The following is an 18,658-nucleotide window of genomic DNA, read 5'->3' on the forward strand; positions in this document are numbered from 1 at the left end:
CACACACAAGTAGACAACCATCCACAATTGTTATCGTCTTAAAACACCAAAAACCATGCATGTTTTAGACCGAGAGATACATATAGTATAAAACCCACACAAGCAATGGGAGAACATGCATACCTCTGAGGCTGAGATTCCATCTTCTTCTTCCTGGTGGCCTCCTTGGCCTCTTATTGATGGCGGCTCCCCTGCTGCAACCAATCACAGGAAGCCAAGGTCCTCCAACACACAAAAAAAACCCACCCACACACCTGCCTCCATTTGGGCCATCAGTGACCACCACAACAACTACAAACATAAACTTATGACCCTGGGTCGTAACCCCTCTTTGATGTCAGCCTCTCAATCAATAGTAAATATTTCTGTATTTTTTTTTTACTTTTATGAATAACAAATAAAAAAAGACATTTATCAGGTTCTATCGCCCTATTCTGTATACGTAGTCTAACTTAGGAAAAGAAAAAATACAATTTCTCATATTGGAATGTCAGCCTGAAAGATGGTTTTGCCATTATGAATGCAATTATCATTCTGAGAAAATATTTTTCTGGGTTATTATTTATGATCTTTGCATAATGGTTGTGATAATGTTGCTGCATGAAGACATGTATTGAATTATTCATTCATTTTCTACCGCTTATCCTCACGAGGGTTGCGGGGGGTACTGGAGCCTATCCCAGCTGTCTTCAGGGTGAGAGGAGGGGTACACCCTGGACTGGTCGCCAACCAATCACAGGGCACATATAGACAAACAACCATTCACACTCACATTCATACCTATGGACAATTTGGAGTCGCCAATTAACCTGTTTTGGAATGTGGGAGGAAACCGGAGTACCCGGAGAAAACCCACGCATGCACGTGGGTTTCGTGCACCCACGAAAAATATAGCAAAAAGGCATAATATAACTTACAAAGGGAAAAATCGTAATGTAATAACTAATCAAAACACATATATTTATGTAAAAAATACAAATATGGAGTTGTATTTTTATAATTTTCTGATTATACTGTACATATCAAATGACAAATGGACAGCCTTGACATAAATAGACAAAGACAAATAGATTTGACAAAAAAAACAATGAACTGGCATTGTTCAACGACATACAAGCAGGAACTATTAATGCTGACACCCATTTTGAACAAGAAATGCTGCAAACGTTTGACAGACAGTATGAATTGTTTGTGGGGAAAAAAACAAATTATAAATGCTAATTCTGCAACTGTGAAAAAGTGAAAAATCATTATTACTATTATCGCTATTATATATTGTCATAACAGTGTTTTATTTGGTTGGAAAAAATGTTGACAATAATATTGTTTAGCATCTCTGCCACAATAACCATTTCAAAATGCACCTGCATTGTTTTGTGACACGCTCTGTGTTACATGATATATGGTGAATTGACAATAAATATTCTTGAATCTTGATAGCAGTATCCATTTTGAATAATAATAGCACATCCGACATTATTTATTGATTGTATATTGAACTGGACAATATGCAAATCAAAAATAGGAGTGTATAGATAATAGATTGGTACATTTTTGAGCATTGTCAGTTACACTTTATGGAGAGACGTACTATGTCATTATGAAATATGATTTCACTCACAGAGTAATGGTTGAAAATCACCGGGTTTACATTATAGAAGTGGAGAATGAGCAATAAAGGATAATAATAGTCTGCACAATCATGGCTCCAAAACTTTCACAATCCACGGGGGGGTTCCAGCTGTGTGAGTTTGTAAGAGTGACGCCACCCTTTGGATGACAATAGCAGACTTCTTCTGACCCGTTGACATCATTCAGCTCTCACATTCACACAAGCACCAGCCACCCTGAGCAGCGCAGTCGCCGTGTTCATCAGTCAGTGTTCTCTGCTCTGAGGGCCATTATTGTGCAGCCATTCTTCATCCAAAGCGTGATCCAAAGCTGTAATTGTGACTTTGTGCTTTTTTTTTTTTCATGCTGTTCCTGTGTGATGAGGAGAGAGAAGGCAGGGTGGGGGCGTTTATGCCGAAGCAGATAAGGGAACGGGTCATCAGCCACGATGTTCTCTGTGAAGATGAAGGCTCTCATCACAATGTCACTGTGACCACCACGTTCTTCTTACTCTGAGCCTGAACTCATCAATCATCTATTTGCAGTCTGCTTACCAGATGGAACATTTTATCAAAATTGTTGGAGAAACTCGATTTCTTATTGTTGATTCATCTAGATAATTTACTCTGAGGTCCAAGCCAGCGTTGGAGGACATGATGCAGATGGATGGACGGCCTGCATCTTTGTGAGTTCCTCAAGTTTACATTGGATTTTGTTTATAATTCCTTCAACAATCCAAAAAGTGCTGTTGTAGTTATTCCGTATGGTCGGACATCAGCACGATGCCGGAATTGCAGCTTCTATATCCGCCTCGTGACAACCTTCAACCTCCAAGCCTTTACCTGGATCTGCTCCAGAGGCGTACCATGGAAGACCAGGTGGACCTGTGGTGGTTCAGAGACCCACGCCATTCCCTCATGTGTTACTGTGCTTCGGTCGCCCTCATATTAGGTCTGGGCCTGGGTGGCGTCTGCCTTCTCTCCACTATCACCACCAGTATCTCCAGCGAGTGGCGCCTGGGGGTGGGCACCACGCTATGTCTTCTCTCATTGGCTGTTCTGCTCAAGCAGCTTCTTAGCTCCGCTATACAGGATATGAACTGCGTGCACAGTCGGCATCGAATCGAGCAGCTGAAGAGCGGCGGACAGGCCGACCCGGCGTTGATTTTGGTTGTGGGTGTGGCGGTGATACTGTGTGGGACGGTTCTTCTCTGTGTGACCACAATCAATAACAAAGGTGAGGACAGTGTGGAAATGCTGGTTTCAGGTCTGGTGCTGATGGCCGCTGGACTCGGTATGGCTCTGGCTGTGGTGGGGTACGGTGTGCTGGTCTACTTTAAGAGAAGAAGGGAGCAAACCAGGAGGATGAGAGCTATCCGTGCGAGGAGACTAGGAGGTGGGTCTATGCGTGTCTTCTGCGTTTCGGGAGGACAGTTGAACCAGGCGAGGAGAGAGACCGTCTCCGTCTCCAGAACCAGCCTGATCTAACCCTTGAAGGTGGCACGCTGTTCCAGAAAATGATTTGTTCACATTTGATTGTTCCAGGAATCATATTGTTACCATTTTCTTGTAATTCTTTGATCTGTTTAACTTCAAATAACTTTCAAATACTACCTTAGTATATTGCTAGTCAATCCAATACAAGCACTGAAGTTGTGTTCAAACTTTGTGTTCAAAGTTTAAAAAAAAAAACTGTATTATGGAAAGCAGGAAGTGAACAAATGTAACAATTGATTACTGATTGTAAAAGTACCAGATACCACTTATATGCTAGGACTATGTTAAAAAGCCATAGCATTTCAGTATGTGGAATCAAACTATGGAATGGATTGAGTAAGACCCTCAAACAATGCACAACGATGAGCCAATTCAAGAAACAATACAAGCAGTTGATGTTTGCTAAATACAAGGATGAAGAGTCTTGAACCAGTCATGATGTGCTATACATATCACTATATTGACACTTACTATGGTACCCATTATGTCATTGGATGGTCATATCACCTCATACTTCAGTACAAGGTACATTATTTAAAAAAAACTGTATTATGGAAAGCAGGAAGTGAACAAATGAACAAATTTTTTTAAAATGTCCGATTTTAACATACAGCTATACGTGTTGGATCCCAAATCTACGTTCCCTGAATCTAATCTTTTTTGTATAAACTGTATTAAAAAAAACCTTAAACCATATTAGGAAAGCAGGAAGTGAACAAATGTAACAGTTACTGATTGTAAAAGTACCAGATGGAGGGGTAGGATTTAATAAGCTTTGCTTCTTCCTACTCCTTTTGGACATGTGGAACTGTGAACTGATTATGTGATGCATTCAATTGTAATCTGATGCATGTTCAAATGAAATAAAACCATTACCATTACCAAAAAATGTTTATTTTAATAATATTTTGTTCATGTTTTGCATGTACTGTACACTCATGTATAAGCAATGTCTTTTAATTGTAATTGTTCATATCTAAAACATCTCTGCTATGAGGTCTATGAATAAATTAAATGTCCCTAATGAATTGAAAAGTGAGAGTGAAGTGTGAGAAAAGACACGATCCAGCAAAGTCATTTCACATTATAAATGTTCTTACATGACCATCTTCCCAAGATTGAGTAGAAGTAATCACTGGCTATAAATGAGAAACATGATACGAGTCCCAGTCATGTGGTTAGTATTTGTTTTTTTTTTTATTTTGTGAACCACACTCCACTCCAACACTGAGATAAATGGACAAATTCCTTGGGAAATTTGCAGAAGAAGAATTGATAATAGGGGGCTTTGTAATGTGGGAGGAAACCGGAGTACCCGGAGAAAACCCACGCATGTACGTGGGTTTCGTGCACCCATGAAAAATAGAGCAAAAAGGCATAATACAACTTAGAAAGAGAAAATCATAATTGTAATAGCTAATCAAAACACATATATTTATGTTAAAAGTGTTAAAAATGTTAAAAGTATGGAGTTGTACTTTTAATATATATTTTTTATTATACTGTACATATTAAATGACAACTGGACAGCCCTGACATCAATAGACAAAGACATATAGATTCGACAAAAAATTAAAAAAAACAATGAACTGGCATTGTTCAACTACATACAAGCAGGAACTATTAATGCTGACACCCGTTTTGAACAAGAAATGCTGCAAACGTTTGACAGACAGTATGAATTGTTTGTGGGGAAAAAAATACATTTTGAAACTTTACCAAGCGAAAAATCATTATTACTATTATCGCTGTTAGTATATATTGTCATAACAGTGTTTTATTTGGTTGGAAAAATTGTTGACAATAATATTGTTTAGCATCTCTGCCACAATAACCATTTCAGTAGAAGTAATCACTGGCTAAAAAAGAGAAACATGATACGAGTCCCGGCCGTGTGGTTAGTTGTAGGATTTTGTGAACCACACTCCACTCCAACACTGAGATGAATGGACAAATTCCTTGGGAAATTTGCAGAAGAAGAAGTGATAATAGGAGGGCTTTGTGGTCTACTCCTTTGTGTGGTGTTCAACAAAACATACCAAGTGTAAACTGAATTATTTTTTCCCACCTCTCAAAAGGTTTTTTTTTTTTTTTCCGCAGTAAACATATCTCATTGTCCAAAGTGACATCATTCATTCGTTTTCTACTGCTTATCCTCACGAGGGTCACGGCCGTATCCCAGGTACACAAAATACAGCACTTACTGAAAAACTAATGAGGGACAAATGACTAAGGTACATACATTTAGAGTAGTTATGGAGGAACTAATGACTGAGGCCCATCTGTCAAAAATAGACATTACTTGTCTTTTTTCGCCATTCAGTGGTGGTCCTTGTGTGTTCACTGGTGAAAATACTGCAGTCCAGGGTCATTTGTTACTGTTGATATTGTTGTGCTTCTGTTTGTAATCTTTCAATATTTTCCTCAGTATTTATTTGTACTTTTTTTCTGGACATTTGTCTGATCTTTGATTTGCTGCTACTTTTTTCTTAAACATGGATTTTCTCGTTACTTCTCCTTTACTTCAGAATTATTACTAATTGTTTAAATACTGGTGGCACGGTGGACGAGTGGTTAGCGCACAGACCTCACAGTTAGGAGACCAGGGTTCAATTCCATCCTCTGTCATCTCTGTGTGGAGTTTTCTCCGGGTACTCCGGTTTCCTCCCACATTCCAAAAGCATGCTAGGTTAATTGCCGACTTTTGTCCATAGGTGCCCTGTGATTGGCTGGCGACCAGTCCAGGGTGTACCCCGCCTCTTGCCCAAAGACAGCTGGGATAGGCTCCAGCACCCCCGCTACCCTCATGAGGAAAAACGGTAGAAAATGAATAAATGAATGAATGTTTAAATACTCTACTATTTGTGAGTGGGAAACGTGAGAAGGGAGGGGAAACGGTAGCTCTTTCTTTGGCAGGAGCCAATCACAAGCTATCAGTATACTCACAACAAGCTTGTCAACCCATTGGAAATCGCAGGATGCCATAATATAGAACAGTATAACAATGTAATTGTGTCATCTTACAAGAAACACAAAACTCGTCACACAGCAACTTAACACTCAAAAGGTATATCTGCCAAATATACAAACATGTACTGATATGAATTTAAAATGGGAAAAAAAAGTTACGTTTTCCCATAATGCATTCCTTCTGAGTAACGCATACATTGGGGAGCTGCGATGACGTCAGCCTCCCTGTGGGCTCTGGTCTCCTATTACTCCCTCTGATAAACATCCATTCATTTTCTATGCTGCTTGTCTTCTAATGCTTTGTTCATTGATTAGTTAGAGCATAGAAAACCTGTTTATTACTTTCTAAATACAGGTTTTATGATTATTACATCCCTGAATAACACCTCTATAGTCACCTTTACACTTCTAGTATTTATTGCTTACAAATTGGGCTTATATCTTATGCTGCAGAAATGAAACAACACTTAAAAAGCCAAAAAAAACTCAAATCAAGGGATGGATTGTAAACCACAGTTTCGTGGTCCAAGTGGCAATTGAACTCCTGAAAATAAACCTTGACACAATATTTTACTTTATATTTACATCTCGAGAAAGTAGAGTACAAAAAGATTTAAATCTGCTGTCATTTAAATGGGATCATAGACCAGCTGCTTATCTAGATCACCCTATGGTGAACTGCAGATCATCATCACTGTCCTCTATCCCATACTCCTCCTCCTCCTCAGCTTCTCTCGCTGCACGGTCTTTCTCACTGGTCTGGATGTAATTATCTTCAATGAAGCCGTCATCATCCTCCTCGAGTGTGCCGACGGGCCCTCGCACCACTCCCATTCTCCCTGACACGCTGCTTGGAAAGGTCACCTCATCTTGACCATACTGGCTGACCCCGTCAGCCTCCTGCAGCAAGGAGTGTCTGTAGCTCGCCAGGAAGCGATGGAAGAAACGGAACTTGACAGCCATCACAATAACAAGCGATATAGTAAGAGCTGTACCAAGTCCCGCGGCCAAATAGGACCATTCCATCGACGGAGTGGTGTTGTCTACATTGGTAAGACCTGTCATGACAGTGAACGACATAAAACTTTAATGCAGCGAGGCAATAAACACGATTCTTGTAAAACCTGGCGTATTATAGAGCTCAAGGTTCGACACATCTTGTCAAATATTTGCAACTTTCATGACTTACTTCGAGCGTCCGTGCCATTAATGTTGGCATGATCTTCCTCGATAAGGAGGCGTCTCTGCAGGCCTTCAGCGTCATATGCTGATGCACAATATGCTTTTCTGATAGATGATTGACAAAGGAAGAGAAACACAATGAAGCTGCAGCTCCGCTGGAACATTTCTCCAGCCTGCGAGGACATCTAAAATGGGAAAAAAAAAAAAAAAAAAAACTTCAAGTTTATTCATGACTGAAGAAATTGAAAGTACTTCTCTTCATTCACATGTACGATTCCATTATGAGGAAATGATGTTTATTGAACTATAAAAGCCGACTGATGTCATTACAGTGAAACATATAAATAAGACTCACAAGGGTCAAGCCGTCGAAAATGGTATTTATGATATATAAGACCTATTTTGAGACAAAATGAACAAAATACCTGATTAGTTGATTCAGTTGACTCAATTGGATTTATATCAGGAATGGACACTATTATTCCTCTGGGAGAAATCCTGTGGTGTAGTGTAGCTTTGTCCATGTTTCTTACATTTCAATGTTTCAGAACGTCAAACAAATATAAATATTAGAACACAAAATGCAGTTTTTAAATGACACTTTTTATTATTAAGTGGAAAAAAAATCCAAACCGGTCTGGCTGTGATTGGAAAAGGTGATTTCCCCCTGTTAAAACATAACTTAACTGTGATTAATTGAGATCTATCAGTCTGGAAAAGGTTATAAAGCCATTTGTAAACCTTTGGGACTCCAGCAAGCCACAGTGAGAGTCATTATCCACCAAGGTTGAAAACATGGAAAAGCGGTTGACCTTCCCGGAAGTGGCCGGCCAACAAAAATTACCCCAAGAGTGCGGCAACAACTCTGTTGTGGGGTCACAAAAGACCCCACAACAACATCCAAAGAACTGCAGGCCTCAGTTGCCTCAGTTGTGAGGTCAGTGTTCATGATTCCACCATAAGATACTAGGCAAATGTTCCAAGACCAAAACCACTGCTGAACAAAATGGACATTAAGGCCTGTCTCAATGTTGCCAGAAAATATCTTGATGAGCCCTAAGACAAAATATTGTGGTCTGACGGGACCAAATTTGAACTTTGTGTCCCATTACATCTGGTGTAAAAATAACAGTATTTCAAAAAAAGAACATCATACCAACAGTAAAACATGGTGGTGGTAGTGTGATGGTCTGGGGTTGTTTTGCTGCTTCAGGACCTGAAAATGGAATCACAAATTCTGCTGTCTACCAAAAAAACCTAAAGGAGAATTTCTGGCTAACCTCAAGCTGAAACCAACTTGGGTTCTTCAGCAGGACAATGATCCAAAACACACCAGCAAGTCCACCTCTGAATGGCTGAAGAAAAACCAAATTCCTAACCTGAATCCTATTGAGATGCTGTGGCATGACCTTAAAAAGGTACTTCATGCTGGAAAAGCCTCCAATGTGGCTGAATGACAACAATTCTGCAAAGATGAGTGGGCTAAAATTCCTCCACGGCGCTGTAAGAGACTCATTGCAAGTCATCACAAACACTTGATTGCAGTTGTTGCTGCTAAGGGTGACCCAAACAGTTATTATCTTTAGGAGGAAATCACTTTTTCACATAGGGCCAAGTAGGTTTGGCTTTTTTTCCTTCCTCAAAAATAAAAAGTTTCACTGAAAATCTCCATTTTGTGTTGTCATTGGCTAATATTTCAATTTGTTTGATGATCTGAAAACATTATTGTCAACGACTTTGTTGTCGAAACTTTGCTTCTCTGACCTTGTCCGTCACACAAACTCGAGTTGCTCGGTACTCAAACTCCCATCCACACTTCTTTCTGTCAAAACCTCACCTTCCTTGAGCTGCTGTGACGTGGCCTTGATGATTATCACCATAACCCATATATCACTTGCAAGCAAAGAGTCGCTTTCTACAGAAACCATTGCAATAATTCTCCAAAAAATTGTATTGCAAATGGATTCCAGGCTGAAGATTCAATGTTAACGGTTTAAAAAAAATGTATTCGGACTTTATTTTGTCGATGTCTTATGATTGAGGAACCATGGTGAAAGTGTAGCTATACATGGAAATAGCCGACGGACCGATATTCACTGAAGAATTACTTACCTGAAAGGTGTTATTACTCGATGCAGAGTACAGTATATATAAATATATATATATATATATAAAGCCTCCTGCTCTTAGCTTTTAAGAATGCTGCTTTCCTTCCTGCGCTGCTGCTCCTTTTGAGAAGAAAGAATGTTGATGGGCAAAGGTTGCAGGATATACCATCATGCACCCTTCCTGCACCGTGCCCTTAAGTCACAGGCGTTAATGAATAACTTTATTTGGTTTTGCTATTTGTTAACACCCTCTTTCGTCTTCACAGTTCTAAACAAAACAAAAGAAAGAACCAGGTGTGTTTTTTTTTTTTTTATTCATATTTGAAAGTGTTTTCATGCACCGGATAGTGATAGTTTCATTACACGAGTGTGCCTTGAGGCTGCTTCAAATGGATTCATTGGATTTGCCGCTGCTGTGACCTTTTTTCGCTCCCAATGCATGTCCTTCTAATTAGGGTTGTTGAAGGGCAGATCTGATTCCTAGAGTGTCATGTGTTTTTATACAGGCAAAGCTTCTCTGCCGGCCTTGAACGCTTACCAGAAGCACTGACCTTTGTTGTATTTGTTCCATGAAATTGTAATCAACAGTTTATTATCTATTATCTTTCTGAATTATCTATTTTGTTTAACATTTCTAATGAACATGGGGAAATATTGATTCATGTTAGGGGTTACCAAGTACTCGATAACAATCAATATCTCCTAAGACTAGCGGTATTTCACTGCTTTCAACTAATGAAGCTTGTTTCGACTTTATCATTCTGTGATTGGTTCATTCCTGTGTCACGCAAAAAGCACCAAAATGCTCTATCAACTAATTAACTGTTAGAATATTCATAGTTAGCATTGTAGACATTTTTTTTGTTATTATTTTACTGTGACACTTCATGCCAGGTGTTAACATGCTAATAGCTAGCATGCTAACTACAGTAATTCAGTTTGGCCTCAACATTGGTTCATTCTTGTGTCACGCAAAAAGCACCAACAATGCTCCATCAACTAATTAACTGTTAGAATGCTAGTAGTTAGCATTGTAGACATTTTTTTGGTTATTATTTTACTGTGACACTTCATGCCAGGTGTTAACATGCTAATAGCTAGCATGCTAACTACAGTAATTCAGTTTGGCCTCAACATTGGTTCATTGCTTCATTCCTGTGTCACGCAAAAAGCACCAACAATGCTCTATCAACTAATTAACTGTTAGAATATTTGTAGTTAGCATTGTAGACACTTTTTTTTGTTATTATTTTACTGTGACACTTCATGCCAGGTGTTAACATGCTAATAACTAGCATGCTAACTATAGTAATTCCGTTTGGCGTCAACATTGGTTCATTGGTTCATTCCTGTGTCGCGCAAAAAACATCAACAATGCTCCATCAACTAATTAACTGTTAGAATATTCGTAGTTAGCATTGTAGAATTTTTTTTTGTTATTATTTTACTGTGACACTTCATGCCAGGTGTTAACATGCTAATAACGAGCATGCTAACTACAGTAATTCAGTTTGCCGTCAACGTTGGTTCATTGGTTCATTCCTGTGTTGCGCAAAAAGCACCAACAATGCTCCATCAACTAATTAACTGTTAGAATGCTAGTAGTTAGCATTGTAGAATTTTTTTTGGTTATTATTTTACTGTGACACTTCATGCCAGGTGTTAACATGCTAATAGCTAGCATGCTAACTACAGTAATTCAGTTTGGCGTCAACATTGGTTCATTGGTTCATTCCTGTGTCACGCAAAAAGCACCAACAATGCTCTATCAACTAATTAACTGTTAGAATGCTAGTAGTTAGCATTGTAGAATTTTTTTTGGTTATTATTTTACTGTGACACTTCATGCCAGGTGTTAACATGCTAACAGCTAGCATGCTAATTATAGTAATTCAGTTTGGCGTCAACATTGGTTCATTGGTTCATTCCTGTGTCACGCAAAAAGCACCAACAATGCTCCATCAACTAATTAACTGTTAGAATGCTAGTAGTTAGCATTGTAGAATTTTTTTTGGTTATTATTTTACTGTGACACTTCATGCCAGGTGTTAACATACTAACAGCTAGCATGCTAACTATAGTAATTCAGTTTGGCGTCAACATTGGTTCATTGGTTCATTCCTGTGTTGCGCAAAAAACATCAACAATGCTCCATCAACTAATTAACTGTTAGAATGCTAGTAGTTAGCATTGTAGAATTTTTTTTGGTTATTATTTTACTGTGACACTTCATGCCAGGTGTTAACATGCTAATAGTTAGCATGCTAACTACAGTAATTCAGTTTGGCGTCAACATCGCCAGCATTCATACACAATTTCGCCATTTTTGGTGATACATCGCCTCGCCATACCACACCAGCTAGCTAGCTACTAGCCAGCTAGCCGTTAGCTTCACCACACAATAAATATCATTGCTGCTGCTACTACCAGACCACCACAATGTGTCTGTATTTATTTTTGAGTTGAGCCATTTTAATTTTTGTTTACTTTCAGACAAATGACTGACATTTTTATGGAACATTCATGTAGAATCCAAAAACCTCAATTCGGTTTCTTGGACAACTTTTACAAAAGACACAACAAAGACATCACAAAGATGAACAAAAACACAGTTTTCCAAAAGCATGGCACTTAATAGTTTTGAGAAAAAGACATCTACAGTAACACAACAATAAGTCATATATGTGCTTTTTTTTTGACGTACAATAATACTTCGATACAAGAATGTAAAAAAAGGCTTGTGAGTGGGTCATCAAGTGTCCCAAAAATCCCATAAAAATAAATAACAAATCTCTAAAGAGTGATATGGGTACCTTTGGGGAAAGCCATAATATTAATTTCCAATACCGTATTTTCTGGACTATAAGTCACACTTTTTGAAATTGTTTATGTTACATAAACACTGGTCACTGTTTCCATTCATGTTTATTTTTGTGTAGCTGAATAAGCATTTTATTAGCATATCTTACAACTATTTAGCCTGTTCTTTATTATTTTATTGTTAGAACTTGCCTTCCAAGAGGACGTAATGTTTGTTTTGGTAGCAAAAAATGCGACTTATATATGTTTAAGTACCTAATTAAGTATTTTTGGCCTTGTGCGACTTATACTCCGGAGCGATTTATATTCCAGAAAACACGATACATATTTATTGTTTTGTATACGTAACATCATTGTGGTGAAAAAAATGTGCTGAATGTATTAGATTAATCAGGCATGGTATTAACTCCAGAATTAAAACTTTCCCTGAGATGGGTACACTGCAAAGATGATTTGAGTTCACATTCCGTATTGTCATAAATCGGAGTTTTGTTAAACACAGTTTAAGTACCGTATGGTCAGAGTGCTTTTCTGCTGCATTTGCATGATTTCCAACACAAAGCAGCTTTAGCAATTACCGGCATAGTACAGAGACTGAAAGAGGCGCTGCATAATTACAAAAGGTTTCTTGCTAGTACATTGTAAAAATACTCTTGGGCAATTTAAGATGAGGTATCTGCTCACCGTCAAGAATCTATTCAGTCCCTGAGCAGAAGTTCACATAGTTGGCTACAAAACTGCAGAATTTAACCTCTGTTTTTGTCAGCGCCCTCACTTTAAACTACTGCTATCCTACAGAAGTATTTGTACACAATTTTGGCTTTATACACACGCTTAATGGATTTTCGCATCTTCAAAATCATACCATAACTTGTATAATAAAAATACAATACATCAGATCAATGTATTTATTTATTTTAAACATTAGGGAGCTGCATTGACGTCAGCCTCCCTGTAGGCTGTGGGCTCCTATGACTCCCTCTGATGAACAGAGGCAGCATTGAAGCGGCATCCATCTATTTTCTATGCTGCTCGTCTTCTAATGCTTAGTTCAGATTAGTTAGAGCATAGAAAGCCTGTTTATATTGAGGTAGCGGTGTGGAACCTTTGTTAGCATCAGCAATTCGTTAGCGTCAGCAATTCGTTCCAGAAGATCCCACCTTAAATGTTCATTTATTTATTTCATTTGTCATTTATATGCATTTTGAATTATTTGTAAAACTATAAATGTTTGTTTTGTGTTAACATTTTTGGGAGTCAACTGCTGATGACATCATAGACGGGCGAAGTAAGGTAGCTAACTTCCGGTTCCGGTTACCATTTTGTTTAGCGAGCTAACAAGATGCTAATAAGGAAAGAAACAGCAACAGTTTAGTTTTGTGCTTTACATTGTGACTTATTGTTTTCACATTTGGCCTATTTTCTTAGTTTTTCATTCACGGACCGCAACTTTGGACACTCCGGAAGTACATAATGTATCGTCAATTTTGGTTTTACAAAGCTAACGATACTCAGTGTGGGGAGTGACTGCATTAAAAAATCTTTTTGAGGAATCAAATTGATTACTAGGGATGTCCGATAATCGACTTTTTGCCAAAAACCGATATGCCGATATTGTCCAACTCTCAATTTCGGAGATTTTGAGGTATTTTTTTTAATATCGGCTTTCATGATCGGGAAAAAGTCGGATTCCGATATCACCTGATATTGCATTTTTATGCTGATATCCCTACTAATTACTATTTATTAATTACTATGAATCATGTGTGCTGGAGGGTTGACAGAAGTATTTCATCTCAGGCACTTCTCCACCATTCCAAGAATAAAATTGCCAAACTAATACCCCAACATAACATTTTTGATACAGCTATTTGATCTCAAATTTGATCTAATTCACAATATTTAACATTCATAAACGTTCTTCTGTGCTCCTCCACATCAGAATGTTCACTTCTTGACCAAGAAGTCTGTTTTTTTTTCTAATTTGTAGGCACTCTTGTGTCTATGAGGGGCTCTCCACTTTTACGCTTGTAACAGTCGCTGTGAAGCACCTCTGGAACAGACGCTCTGGATCTGGAGGCTGGTTGTCAGAATGCAGCTTTCTGCTCATGAAGTGTTGTCTGACTCCCTGTGGACCAGAAGCACATGTTGCTCTTGACACATTGGATCCATCACCTGCTGAAAAGCACAGAAAAGAAGCAATCAGACATGATCATGTTGTTGTTTTTTTCTTTTTCTTGCTGCAGTGGCAAACATCTTCAAATGTATTATATAGGAAGTATCCTATATAATACATAAACTCCATCATTCATAAGAATCATCTGACGTAAACTCACCCGGGGGTCGCAAGGGGATGTTGTTGTCAAGGCGACTTGGTTTGGTAACAATGAAGAGGTAGCAAAGAACACATACTGTGATGAGGAAGGCAAGAAGGACCACGGCCGCAAAAGACAGACCAACAAGAGCCCAAATACTGAGAGGAGAAGAAAGGATTTATGATTAATTATTAGAACTATTAGAACTGGAATTCTTAATTAATGATCTCAAACTTGTAAGTTTGGGTATTAACGAACGTAAACAATGTGTCCCTGGTATCCAAAACATATGCATAGATAAGGAAATTGTACATATTTTTGTCCCAAATTAAGAATTTTCAATCATAAAAATGGCTAAAGGAACGAAAACAAATGTAAGATATCAAAATATGTCATATATACAGTATGTAGTGTGTTAGCTAGCTACTATAGAGTTGCTGACTGGAGTGAGTTGTGGCTGACAGCAGCTCCTGTGTGAAGTTAACTCCATATAGTGGAATTCTACATGACTATACACTGATAAAATGTCTTATTTATGTCTAAGATCCTGTTCTTAGGATTTTTATTAAACAAAAAAACGTAATAAAACACTGTGCCAGGTTAGTATATAGTTATACTCAGTTGTGCTAAGTATAGTTGTGCTATACATATCACTATATTGACAGTTACTATGGTACCCATTATGTCATTGTATGGTCATATCACCTCGTACTTTGGTAAGTGACAAAAATAAAAATATAATAATAAAAATATAATAAATAAAAGATAATAAAAAATAAATAAAAATTAAAATAAATAAATAAATAAAATAATTAATAATTATAATAATAATAATTACATTAATAATAATTAAACTATATTAGGAAAGCAGGAAGTGAACAAATGTAACCGTTACTGATTGTAAAAGTACCAAATGGAGGGGTAGGATTTAATAAGCTTTGCTTCTTCCTACTCCTTTTGGACATGTGGAACTGTGAACTGATTATGTGATGCATTCAATTGTAATCTGATCCATGTTCAAATGAAATTAAACCATTACCATTACCATACATCGAGACAGGAACTCGATGTAATACACAAGGAACCACTTGACAATCCAAAGCTCAGAAGAAGAAAGAACACATGTACAGAAATCCGTCGTGTTCCGTTTCCCAGAATTAAAGTGGAATTACTTCCGCGAGTCATTATGGAGTATAGAAATATCAGTCGAATATCGACTTGAGATGAGTAATGTCCCTGGAAATATTCACATATTATGTTGACTTATCGCCAAAACTTCTGGTCACGTGACATCAGTTAAAAAGTGATCAATTATTGGTATATCAGTCTTAAGAAGCAGAACATAAATATATATATTTTGTGCATCTCTATTATTGGTTGAATAATTTATAAAGCAGTCATAAAATAATGAAAAATTTGAAATGAAAAATGTATACATCACTTAATAATTTGACGTTTAGGAAAAGGTTTGAAAGTAAAAAAAAACAAATTACCTCAGCCACCACATATACGTATAGTCATCTGGATAGAAGCTGTTGGGGTCATCGCAGCAGTACTTGACATCATTAAATCCACAACAGAACGTGGCAGCAGCGTCATTTCCGGCTTTGGGGCAGTAGAACGCGTCCACGAACACACCGTCAGTGTTGAGGTATTCTGTGCATTCAGCACTCATGCTGCAGAGGGACAACACAAAAGAACACCAAGATGAAGAAGAAGAAGAAGAGTTGCCGGCTGGGTGCCCACTCGGCGCTAGATGGTGTGTGTGAGCGTGTGCTTGTGGTCATGATGGATGATGGAGAAAATGGGTGAGCTCCCCCCCTCCACACACACACCCACCCCTCTCAATCTCTCTCTCTCTCTCGCTCGCTCGCTCTGTCTCACCTAGTCACGTGACTCACTTATGTCATGTTTCTAATATATTGCACATCTCATAGCATTGCACTCAGGTTAATACATGTCTGCCACTTTCAGTCGAAACTGGTTTTTATTATTTTCATAAAGGCAGCATCTTTCTACTTAATATAAGAAAGAACATTTCTTTACCTTTATCCCTGTGGAGTATTAGTCAGAGGACAACTAAAACAATATCTTAGCCTTGTCTCCAATCAACAAAAGGCTTATCAGGATATTGATTCTGGTCTTCCAGTTAAAGCACCATCACCATAAGACCAACGTGCTTCCTTTTTTTTTATTTATTTTTTTTTTATTACTGTCGCTTCCATAGGAGCGGATAATTTCACATGTTCAAGGACATTAGTGGGTGTTTCTCTTCTCTTGGGAGCTTTTTATCCTTTTCATTTTCACATTTTCAATAGATAAAGTGATGTTTTTTTCTATTGTTTTGGGGGCATTTCCACTTGCAGAACATCGAGAATTAAAAATACATTTTTAATTCATATACAGGGAGTGTTCATAAGCAATTTAGACCCTGCAAGAACATCCATTAATGTTCATGACTCCACAAGGCACTTTTTTTTTTTATAATTTTGATGTCGACTGACATGAGGAAGGAACTAACCAACAAAACCAGCATGAATATATGAATGCCTAATGAAACACATTAAGGATGTGAAGAATGAAAATGCATCATATTATAAAGAAATGGACGGGCTGGAAGGAAAGTGTAAGCTTTAAGGAAGCAAAATGATGAAAAAGCATTATATTTGCATTATATTGCAAATGACGTGCACAGTGCAGTCAAAACGTATATATACGTAATTGTGACCGGGCTTCACTTAACACGCAGGTCTTATGCCAGTGCATCTGGAGGAGGGGAACAGGAGAACGAAATATTGCTCCAACCGAGCAACAGGTGGTCAGATGTCTGCAGTAGGTAGAAAAAAAAACAAGTCATCATCGCTGAGGCAGAGTAAACCGAAAGAACGTCTACATTATGAGCATCTGGCATCGGAAATAAATATCGTAAAGTGACATATTATGTCAACAATTAAAAAAGTAATGGTTGGCATGAATCGTTATGAATAGACATGCATGTTCTCCCCGTGCATGCGTGGGTTTGCACGGAGGTTGAGTGGTTATTGCACAGGCCTCACAGCTAGAATACCCGAGTTCAATTCCACCCTCGGCCATCTCTGTGTGGAGTTTGCATGTTCTCCCCGTACATACACTCCGGTTTCCTCCCACATTCCAAAAACATGCTAGGTTAATTGGCGACTCTAAATTGTCCATAGGTATGAATGTGAGTGTGAATGGTTGTTTGTCTATATGTGCCCGTGATTGGCTGGCGACCATTCCAGGGAGACAGCTGGGATAGGCTCCAGCACCCCCGCAACCCTTGTGAGGATAAGCGATAGAAAATGAATGAATTATGAATTATGAATCGACATGGGAGAGTGGAAGCAGTGGATGGCAAGTCTGATATTGTCAAGTCCAATCCAAAAGAAGTGTCATGCAGCACCGTGGTCAAGTGGTTAGCATAGTGGCCACCCAGACCTTCGAATCTCAAAAATTTGAATATTCTCCCTGTGCATGCAGAGTTTTTCTCAGGGTACTCTATAAAGCATCCGTAGGTATAAATATAGGCAACACGGCGGTCGAGTGGTTAGTGTGCAGACCTCACAGCTAGGAGACCAGGGTTCAATTACACCCTCGGCCATCTCTGTGTGGAGTTTGCATGTTCTCCCCGTGCATGCGTCGGTTTTTTCCAGGTACTCCGGTTTCCTCCCACATTCCAAAAACATGCTAGGTTAATTGGCGACTCCAAATTGTCCATAGGTATGAATGTGAGTGTGAATGGTTGTTTGTCTATATGTGCCCTGTGATTGGCTGGTGACCAGTCCAGGGTGTACCCCGCCTCTCGCCCGAAGACAGCTGGGATAGGCTCCAGCACCCCCACGACCCTCGTGAGGAAAAGCGGTAGAAAATGAATGAATGAAAGGTATGAATATGAGTATGAATGAATGGTGTACCTTGCCTCTGGGATAGGCTCCAGCATCCATACCCCTGCAAAATAGATGGATATTACACAGTGTCACACCAAATGAACTTTGGGTGTTGAACATGTCTGGCCATCAAAATGAATGAGGAGAACACCAGGACGAACAACTCACTCTAATCCCAGATTATCTCTGAGTCCAATCCAGAAACAGGGGAAAAATTGGCAGAAGAAAGGGGATTATTTGACAGCGGTGGG

The 18,658-nt window shown here is 38.6% G+C and overlaps 3 protein-coding genes across 6 annotated transcripts in view; 1 reads left to right on the forward strand and 2 right to left on the reverse strand.

Annotated features, from left to right (window-relative positions):
• The first annotated feature begins 2,316 nt into the window (after window positions 1–2,316).
• On the forward strand, window positions 2,317–3,768 carry LOC131125868 (transmembrane protein 125). The gene has a single exon (XM_058067803.2). The coding sequence runs from the start codon at window positions 2,394–2,396 to the stop codon at window positions 3,096–3,098; it is 705 nt and encodes a 234-aa protein (XP_057923786.2). The 5' UTR covers window positions 2,317–2,393; the 3' UTR covers window positions 3,099–3,768.
• Window positions 3,769–6,676: 2,908 nt separating this feature from the next.
• Window positions 6,677–9,510, reverse strand: LOC131126105 (leucine-rich repeat-containing protein 19-like). Its single transcript, XM_058068297.2, has 3 exons — window positions 9,372–9,510; window positions 7,267–7,444; window positions 6,677–7,135 (listed from the first exon to the last, which is right to left on the reverse strand). The coding sequence occupies exons 2-3, from the start codon at window positions 7,442–7,444 to the stop codon at window positions 6,741–6,743; spliced, it is 573 nt and encodes a 190-aa protein (XP_057924280.2). The 5' UTR covers window positions 9,372–9,510; the 3' UTR covers window positions 6,677–6,740.
• Window positions 9,511–12,416: 2,906 nt separating this feature from the next.
• The window catches only part of LOC131125231 (protein shisa-like-2A), a 28,277-nt gene continuing 22,035 nt past the window's right edge, over window positions 12,417–18,658 (reverse strand). For 2 of the 4 annotated variants that reach the window (XM_078791432.1, XM_058066572.2), the window contains 3 exons: window positions 15,996–16,178; window positions 14,524–14,660; window positions 12,417–14,365 (listed from right to left, as the gene is read on the reverse strand). In XM_078791432.1, coding sequence (XP_078647558.1) covers window positions 14,190–14,365; window positions 14,524–14,660; window positions 15,996–16,177 — 495 coding nt within the window. In that variant the 5' untranslated portion in view covers window position 16,178 and the 3' untranslated portion in view covers window positions 12,417–14,189. Of the gene's footprint in view, window positions 14,366–14,523; window positions 14,661–15,995; window positions 16,283–18,658 lie in introns of those variants that run through there. The other 2 variants (XM_078791433.1, XM_078791431.1) reach the window with 2 other exon arrangements.

This window comes from Doryrhamphus excisus, linkage group LG6 (genome assembly GCF_037039965.1).
Source record: "Doryrhamphus excisus strain RoL-2023G ecotype Guam linkage group LG6, RoL_Dexc_Guam_v1.1, whole genome shotgun sequence".
Classification (NCBI taxonomy): Eukaryota; Metazoa; Chordata; class Actinopteri; order Syngnathiformes; family Syngnathidae; genus Doryrhamphus; species Doryrhamphus excisus.

What these genes read in the sequence shown, in the direction of transcription:
- LOC131126105 (XM_058068297.2), bottom strand. Translation starts at nt 7,444, where the DNA reads ATGTCCTCGCAGGCTGGAGAAATGTTCCAGCGGAGCTGCAGCTTCATT. An exon ending in TAATGGCACGGACGCTCGAA is followed by an intron (nt 7,136 to 7,266) that starts GTAAGTCATGAA and finishes CTGTCATGACAG; the next exon opens with GTCTTACCAATGTAGACAAC.
- LOC131125868 (XM_058067803.2), top strand. Translation starts at nt 2,394, where the DNA reads ATGCCGGAATTGCAGCTTCTATATCCGCCTCGTGACAACCTTCAACCT.